The sequence below is a fragment of the Benincasa hispida genome, chromosome 12 (assembly GCF_009727055.1).
Source record: "Benincasa hispida cultivar B227 chromosome 12, ASM972705v1, whole genome shotgun sequence".
In the NCBI taxonomy this organism is placed as follows: domain Eukaryota; kingdom Viridiplantae; phylum Streptophyta; class Magnoliopsida; order Cucurbitales; family Cucurbitaceae; genus Benincasa; species Benincasa hispida.
This window is the reverse complement of record NC_052360.1, coordinates 5,798,236-5,807,927: the sequence shown is the minus strand read 5'-3', so window position 1 is coordinate 5,807,927 and position 9,692 is coordinate 5,798,236. Positions and strand designations below refer to the sequence as shown.

The window sequence follows — 9,692 nt, the reverse complement described above, 5'->3', positions numbered from 1 at the left end:
GAAGTGGTATTTTTAATTATAATAGAGCATGGATCATGCATGCACACGTGCTACCGCGCGTGAAGAGTGGAAATATTCAGAAAAAAAGTGCATAAAACAAAGCGATGAAATTATATAATTCCACTTTTTAGATTTAGAAGGTCAACTACGGGTCTCACCCTTTTCCTTTTTCAATTTCAACCCTTAATTTTCAATTCTGTTACACTTTTTTTTTTCCTGTTCTTTTTGAAGCATGTTACGCCTTGTTTTTAATCTGTTTATTATGTTATAAATCTTTTATTTTTAAAATATTTTTTTTTCTTCTATTATTTTTTTAGATTGCACTATTACCTTAAATCATGCATTCAAGTATTGTTTTTTTTTAATACTTTAGATTTTTTCCATTTTGATTGTCATATGAACTTAGTAAATCTTAAGTTTAGTTATAATTTTGGGTAAATGGTAAAAGACATCCCTTATGTATAGTGGTAGTTGCAATTACATCCTTAAATTTTCAGTTGTAAATATTAATCCTTCCGAACTTCTAGAAGTGTTAAAATTGGACTCTCAAACATATAATAATTGTAGAAATTGAACTCACAAATGATAACCATTGAGCACTCAAAGTTATAAAATCATTACAAGTTATAGAATTACGTAAGTTTAAGGGTCCAATTTTAACATTTGTATAAGTTTAAGGGTATAAGTGCAACTACCACCATATTTTAGGAGTGGATTTTATAATTTTTTCTTAACTTTAATAAATTGGTTAAATAATATGGTAGATGTTAAATTATAAATTTAGTTTCTATAGTTTGGAGAGAGTTATAATTTAAGCTTTAATGTGATAAAATGTCATAAGTAATCTCTATGAATTGATAAAATTATCATAGATATTCAATTTCATAAGATAAATTTTCTAGAAATTCTATGGACCAAATTTACAATTTAACCTATGATAAATTTTCTGTAAAAAATATATCTTTTACAATTTATAAAAAGATATCGCTAGCAACTACTTTATTTTTTAAAAAAAAAAAAAAAAAATCAACAATAAGATAGCAGAATTAATTTTAAGATTTATTAAAAGTATATAGATTAAAATTCAAAAGAAGGTTAAAAATAACTTGTATTCCCTAAATTTTTATAAATGTAATGATTTAGTTCCTGAACTTTGGTTTGTGACAATTTGATCTTTGTACTTTCAATTTTGCAATAATTTAGTCCCTAAACTTTACCATGTCAATAAGTTCTTATACTTTAAAATTTGTAACGACTTAGCTCATATTGCAGAAATTAATATTAAGATTTAATGAGATTTCTCGCATAAATAAATCTCTAAATTAATTAGAGATTCAATATTTTTATAAAATACAAAGTCTACATCATAAAATCATAAAATTAACATCTAATTTTGATGAATTTTTTTAAGTGAGAAACTAAATTGTTACAAATTTAAAAATAAAAGGATTAAATTGTTAAATGTTAAAGTTTAGGGACTACATTGTTACAAAATTAAAAATATGAGGATTAAATTGTTACAAACGAAAATTCAAAAATTAAGATCACTATTTGAATTTTTATTTTCGGTCTATAGACTTAATTTAAAGAAATATAAACAAAAAAATAAAATGATTATTGGAATCATAATTATTACTTTCATAAAGTTCGAAGGATGAAAATTATTTTTAAACAAAAAAACGACTAGAAAGGAACCAAACTTAAAATTGATGGAGTAAGTAACATGTTAGATTATTTTTTTTCGCTGACAGTAAAATCGAAATCTCCAATCTTAATTGAAAAAAACAATAAAATATTCCAACTTCAGATTCAAATTTTTAAAACTTCACTCCCAATTCCACTAAGAACCATCCTGTAACCTTCTTCTTCATCATCATCATCATCTTCTTCTTCTTCTTCTTCATCTTCATCCTTCCTCTGTTCTTTTATATATTAAGTTTTGTTCTTCTTTCTTAGATTCAAACCTCCATTTCTATCTCTGAATTTAAACAAGGAAAGTGAATTTATGGAAGTTTTGTTTCTTCCTTTTCTATATACCAATTCACCACTCTGCTTTTAATGCTCTACTCTCTCTCTCTCTCTCTCTCATCATCATCATCCTTTACAAATTCGAATCCTCTGTTCTGTCAATTCTCACTTCCTCTCTCTGAATTTTGAATTCTCTGTTCTTCGATTATGGCGTCGGCGTCCACTGATTCTTCTAATTGGACTCTCATATCGAAGCCTCCGCTTGAAAAACCTAAGTCCTTCATGCTCAAGGATTATCTTCTTGACGATTTGAGCTCTTGCTCCTCCAATGGCTTCCGATCATTTCCTCGCCGCCAATGCTGCACCACAACCGTCCGATTTCTCCTCGAAATCGATCTCAAAGTGAAAGATACTTCCCTAACTAAAAGATTCCTTCCTCGAACAACCTCCAGAAAAATCGCTCTCTCCACTATCTCCACTTTGCAAAGAGCTTCCGACGCTGTTCTCAGAGCCTTCAAGCAATTTCCATTACCTTCTTCACGTAAGTCGTTTTTGCCGAGGAGTATTTCGCGGAAATTGATTTCGAAAGCGTTCTGGAAGAAATCGGAAATCGTCGATCCAAATACTAGACGGTGGAAATCGTTTAAGGAATTTCTTGATGAGAAAGAACCGCCGTCATCTGACTTGAATCGCTCCGATTCTGCCGTCTGTACCGCCATTGCCGTCGCTGGAAGAAACTCGACCAGTAGTTGCAGTAATAGTATCAGTTGGACGGAGAGTGAATTTACATCGGAGATGATTCCGTCGTCTTCGAGCGGTAATTCCGAGAGTTGCAGCGAAAACGACGCCGTTAAGGACGATAAGGATTCACCTGGTAATCTCATTGGCAAAAGAGATGGCGTATCGTTCGGAAAAGATTCCATGGAGGACACAACTACCGCTCCGGCCGCCGCCGCCGCCGCCACCACCGGTTACCGGAAAGATATCGTTAAGGTCAGGATTTAGTTTCCAATCCCATGCTTCGCGTGCATTTGATAACCGCCTCTGATTGTTTTTCCATTCCATCTCCACCGTTCATTTTACAAACGACTTGGAAAAAAAAAAAAAAAACTCCAATTTAGATCTAAAATGTAAATTAAATTTGGTTTATTTTAAAATTTGAATTTCGTGAGAGAAATATATATATATTTAATTTTTTTCTTTCAGAAAAAGGGAAGCTATGATTTGAAATATTCGTAGAATTAAATTATAGTTGTGTAGATAAAATAATAGATAGAGAAAATACAGCTGGATTTTGAGAGTGTATTAATTTCACGTGTGGGGTATATATTGGGAAAAGTTAGAATACAAATCAGGGACACGTAATTAAATACATTTGAGTTCATCGAGGCCTACGATCTCGCCATGTGTCTCAAAGCAGCGGGATCTACGGCTGTCAAACCTGCGAGACCTTTTGATTTCATGGTACACGCGATACTAGATTGCGGCTTCATGTCTTTCTTAACATTTTGGTGATATTTACCATCATGCCATTCCAAGGAAAACTAGTGTCTAATATTATTGGTCTGTCATCTGCTGGCTTTCTTCTATGTGTCGGTAAGAAAATCATAGGGATTCTTTTATTTAAAATAATAATAATAAATATTGGAGATTTTGTTTTGGTTTCTTAAAATAATAAAAATAAAAATAAGAGCATTCCTAGTGGTCTGTTGTTGTGTTGAGAGCACACATTGAATTAATATTAATTTACAATTTTTGTCTGTTTTTTTGACATTTGTTATTTATAAATGTTATCTATTGTTGCATATGTCAATTAAGCTAATACATTTTTTTGTTTGTGTGTTTTAGAAAGGTATATTTTATATATATTTTTTGGAAGAGTATATTTTATAACTTTATTATTATTTTCCTTTTTTAGATATATGAGAATTTGCCTCTTAAGTAAATGAAAATCACTAACAAACAAGATTGTTTTAATGTCAATAATTTCCTTCATTAATAATTATTTTAAATGTGAAGAAAAGACTGAGAAACTTTAATAATGTAACCGCCCTAAGTATGCATGGGAAAATAATTTCATCTAACTTCTTTGTTAATAAACTTACTCGTAATATAATATGACTATATTATTTTCATTTTTTTAGTATAATAATTATAGAGATAGGGATCGAATATTTCGATCAAGGTAATTTCTATTACCGTTAATAACATACAATTTTGTAATATATATATATATATATAATTGACCATATTTTAATTTTGAAAATTTGTAATATGACTTCTAACACGGGAAGAATCATAAAAAAGATCGATTTTATTTGTTTAGTTAATGAAATAAAATCGTTTGTTTATTTCATATCGTAACAGCAATGGCAAAATGATGAAGAAAAGGAACAATTAAGTCCAGTTTCAGTGTTGGATTTTCCTTTCGAAGATGAAGATCAAGACATTTCCTCATCTTTCAACTGCAACATCAATCTTGTCGAAGGTCTCTCTCCTCTCTCTATATATAAGTCTTATAATTTATTATAAAGTTTTAATTTAATTCTTACCATAAAATGACCAAAGAAAATTTATTTATGACATGATACTCAATAAATTAGACAAATTTTACAGAAACTAAAGAAAACTAAAAAATTCCCCAGTTTCTTTTAAATTTGAAGAAGAAATTAAGAACTTCTCTTTCTGACATTTTTCTCCCTCTTAATTTCCATCCATTTACTAAAATATAATGTCACATTAAGATTATCATCACCCACATTTTATTTTTTTATTTCGACTAAATATTTGACTTTTTGGCTCATGATATATACCTTACATTGTTCAAGTTAAATCAATTTTGAACTTCAAAAAAAAAATTGAATAAATTCAAATAACATTAAAAAAAAAAAAATCAAATTATAAGTTTACTCCATGAACTTTAAATTTTTTGTTTATCTAATCCTTAAAGGCATTTGGTATGATGAAAATAGAATTGTATTTCATGTTTTTCAGACATGTGATTGGTAACAAATTTAAAATTAGATTATAATTTAAATAATTGTTTAAAATGTGTTAGATATGTTACATTTATAAATAAAAAATTAGTTGAAGTAATCCACTAATATTTAATTGACAATAAACAATTATTAATTTATTTATAAATATGATTTACGTTAAAAAAACTATATAATTATTATTTTGAAATATTATGCATTACATAACACATATCATATTTTTTAAAAAATTGAATTGAGTTTTTAACATGATATATTGTATTTGTAAATATTTTTATCTTTTTTTAATATAATTAAACATATTTACTAAATTTAGTGAATCTGAAAACATAAAACAGATTCTATGCTAAATAAGCTCTAAATTTTTCAAAATTATGAATTATTCTTCGAACATCTTTTTTTTTTTTTTTAATTTTTTAATATACACATACACCTGCCAGATACAAAATTGAAAATTTAAATGGATTTATGAGAAATTCGTAAGACATTTATAAATAGTAATGGGCATTGTGATGATGACAGGCAAGAAGCAAAAACATAGAGAGAAGAGTAAGCGATTGGAGAAGGGAATGGAATTAGAGCCTGTAGACTTAAAGAAACGATTCACAGACATAAGTGTTATTGGTCAACATTTCACTTTAATAACTAAAAAGGAACACCAAATGGAAGAAAAGGCTTTCGAGTTCCTAAAGCTTCTGAAATCCACAACCAAATCAACAGAGAATCTGCTTCTCGATTTCTTCCACCAGAAACTCGAAGAACACGAAGCAACTGCAACTAATTCAGATTTTGATCAAGCACACCTTTTGAAATTCACCCAAAATTGGATCGATGGAGACGCCGGAGATATGATGGTAATGGGATGGGAGTCGCCGGAGGAACGGATTTTTTACATTAAAGATATGGAAGTCGCCGGAAAATGGACAAGTTTCGCCGGAGAAAAGGAGGAGTTAGTGGCGGAGTTTGAAGCTGAGGTTTGGATCTCTTTGTTTAATGATCTTTTAATTGACCTCTCCTTATAGCTTCTTTTAATTTTTTAGACAAAAACAAATGTAGCTAATTAACACCGAAATCGGTTTTGGGAAAATTTCTAGTACTACTGTTGTATTATTTGATAGCGTGTCAAATTAGAAAGGATAGTACTCGAAATTTTCCTATAAATTGTATTTCATAAATCTCTATGAAATTTCAATTTGTTTTTTCATTATTATTTTGATTTTTTCTCTAAATTTTATTTTATGGTTCTATTGTTAGGCATACATGTTTCGGATTAATTTTGAAATTATTAAAATCACTTTTGTCATGTTCAAAATAACTAAAAGAATTTAATATTTAATTTTATACTTTTAAATATAATTTTCATATCATCGAAATTAATTTTGAATCATTAAAAGTAATTTTCAAATTGCTCTTAACGAATCACTCATAAATATGTCCTTGTTCATATATTTGATTAAAACATATACTCGAACCAAAAAGTTTGAGAACATTTGATTTTTATATAGTTTAATCACAATGGGCAGTGGGTATTTTATATTATGTAATTGATAATTTGTAATGAGAATTTGATGGTAATTGATTTTTAGTATTGTTTGCTCCAAGGTGTAAAGAAAACTTGCCATTGAATTATAAGGAAAAGTTAAGCCATTTCTAACATTTTAGATAGACTTTTAACCTAAGGGAAAGAATCCTCTTTAGAAACATTCACAATACTCAAATCCATAAATATTGGGCATGGAATTTTATTTTTAAAGGCAATAATGGGCATGGATTTTTATTTGTTATTATTATTTTCTTTTTTAAGAAAAAGATGATAAAATTAAGACCAGCAGTGGCAAATTACTAGTTTTTGTTGATGGGCCTGAATTAGAGGGAATCCAAAAGCCCATGGGCATCAGGAAGCTCATGCCCAAACCCATTTTGTCAAATATATTATAAAAACAGGGACCATCTCAATAAAACACAATATATTTGTGCTTAAAATAAGCGTTGAGAAACTTTGGACGAATCACAAATTATTAAAATAACGAAATTATACATTATCAAATTTAGAATATCAAAAATATCAAAAGTCAGATAAAATAAACAGCCCGATAATGTCACGTGGCTTGGTCCAATTAGATTATAATATTTGGAAAAATTGATTTGATCCAATTGGATCATAATATTCGGATCTAGTTAACCTAAAAATGGGTTATTGATCAACTAAACCCAAAATATAATTGATTGAGCTTAAAGGCCATCATCCAAACTCGAGCTCATATTCCCCTGTGAGAACTCTAAACTACATCAACTACATTGACTAAAGGGAAATTGTGGTTCATAGCAAATTTTGAGGTTCCATCTGGAAGAATAATAAAAACAAAGTTGTATTAGAAAATAGCAAATATACTCAGTGACGGATTCATGATTTTATACAAGGGGCACAAGCTTATATAAATATAATTTTAGATGCATACATATAATATTCAAATCATATAATATCGAAAAAAAGATCATAACTAACTACATACGGACAGTAGCATATCCTGAATTTCATGTTAGGGGGCACAAATTTATATAAGGTTAAAATTTTAGCTCATTAATGTCAAAATTTGTGTCATTTATAGTTCTTGAACTTTAAAAACTAAATATTAGATCATTGACATCTCAAATAGTGTGTCTAATATGTAGTAGTAAATATATTTATATTTTTAAATAATGTAACTATTGGCTACAAAATTGAAATTGTGAGGTTCAATTAGATTTAGATTTTTTTTTTTTTTTTTTTTTTTTGTGTCTAATACAAAGATTAAAATTTTAAGCATTTTTAATATTTTATGAAATTTGTAGATACTAAATTGAAAGTTTACATATTTTTTTAGACATTTTTATGGGAAAAGCTAAATTAAAAAGAGGGTATTTATTAGTCATAATTTTAAAAACTAATAATTAAATTTATACCAACTTGAATATAATGTTAAAATAATGGTAAAGTAATTAGAAAATAAGAAAACAAAAAATTTATATGTGAAAATGGTGTTTATATACCTTAATTTTCATAAACTAAAAAACAATAAGCCAAACGAGCGTAGAATTTAAAAAATATTTATATATAAACATGAACACATGTGTGAAAAAAAATACAAATGGAATGAAGTATTTTAAGCTATATATATATAAAATTTCAAGCAACAAAAATGGGTTAAAATAAAAAATAAAAACAACTATCCCCTATCTCCTTTATAGATCCGTCTCTAAATACGCTTTCACTCACATGATTAATTTGATTAATCACATATTAATTTGATATGTTGTGCATACAGGACTTAAAAGAGGAATAAAGAGAGTTCCAAATTAACCATAATTATGATTGACATTTACATGAAAAGTTGGGGTTGGATTTGCGAAAAGGACAAGAAAGAGTGTTAATGTTTCTATAATCAATCAAAAACAATTTTTTGATTGATTTTCAGAAGATTCTCCATTCAAGATGGTGATTGACGGAGATAAATAAGGAATGAATACTTTTGTTATTTTTATGGTCAAATTTGGCAAGTACTATTATAGCAGAACATTTAACTATTCCAAGCTTTAACTGATGAGACATTTTGCTGTTATAATCTGGTTTGATTAGTGATTGTTGATCATACTTTACAACTCTCCCATTATCAGATGTCTTTAATCTCCCATTATGGAGTCCACCCAATCACCCTCTCAACCGTTGTTTTGCGACGGTGATGGTTGCCGTAGTGACCACATGAATTAATACCCACTTCGCTCTAAAACATTTGCAATCTCATTAACTTGTTGGCATTTGAAGCTCTCACACTTCCCATGGGTTTATTGGTCCAATCTCCAATTACAATGTACACTGATAGTGGCAGAACCAGACGAATGATTCCATGAAGTTTAATTATAGAGATTTTTTTTTGTTGGTAGGTCCGTTTTGGGTTTTTATGTCGGTTAATGCATGTATAGGGGCTGTTAATCATTATCATCTAATTTAATTACTTCTATTGGTTCTTGTATTATTAGTCTTTCATTAGGTTATCATTAGGGTTTTCATTTGCAGTTTAGTGTCTAGAAGGTTTCACTACCATAAATAAATAAATAAATACAAATCATTTGGTAGGGATGAAGGATTAGAGGTTCATTTGTTGTTGTTGTTTTTTTTAGGGGTTGGTTAATGCATGTATAGGAGTGTGTTAAATGTTAATCATTTCAATCTAATCTATATTTATTGATTTTTTCCTTTGTAGCTTAGTGTCAACCTTTCCAAGAAAGTTTAGTTACAATGTAATTTCATTTACAAGTTTATATTTTATATTGACTTTTTTGGGAATTGTATTAAGGTGTGGGTACACCTTGGGTTGAGAGAAAAAGAAATTGTTTTGATCTTGAACCAGTAAAAAAGATCTTAGGTTTCTCTTTAACCTACGAAAAAAATGGTCGTGTATCGATTTAGTCCTCACCTGCAAGAGGATCACTTAGTGAAATACCCAAGAAGAAGTCTTGGAGAGTGGAGTAAGCAATTTGCCGAACCACTATAATTCCCGGTGTTTTTTTTTTCTTCTCTCTCTTTTATTTCTTGTTTTCAATTTTTTTTACTTCTTGTCTTAGTTATTTTTTTTAATCTTTCCAAATTGCATGATTTAATTTTTAGTGTGTCATTTAAATTTATCCTTGATTAAATTATCTTTAAATTTGAAGTTATCATAGTTTGCATGATTTAAGTTTTTTTTTTTT

General features: G+C 28.6%; 1 protein-coding gene across 1 annotated transcript; it reads left to right on the top strand.

The window, feature by feature from the left end:
- The first annotated feature begins 1,726 nt into the window (after positions 1 to 1,726).
- LOC120092443 lies at positions 1,727 to 6,174 on the top strand. Its single transcript, XM_039050531.1, has 3 exons — positions 1,727 to 2,961; positions 4,336 to 4,456; positions 5,487 to 6,174. The coding sequence occupies exons 1-3, from the start codon at positions 2,176 to 2,178 to the stop codon at positions 5,984 to 5,986; spliced, it is 1,407 nt and encodes a 468-aa protein (XP_038906459.1). The 5' UTR covers positions 1,727 to 2,175; the 3' UTR covers positions 5,987 to 6,174.
- The last annotated feature ends 3,518 nt before the right edge of the window (positions 6,175 to 9,692 follow it).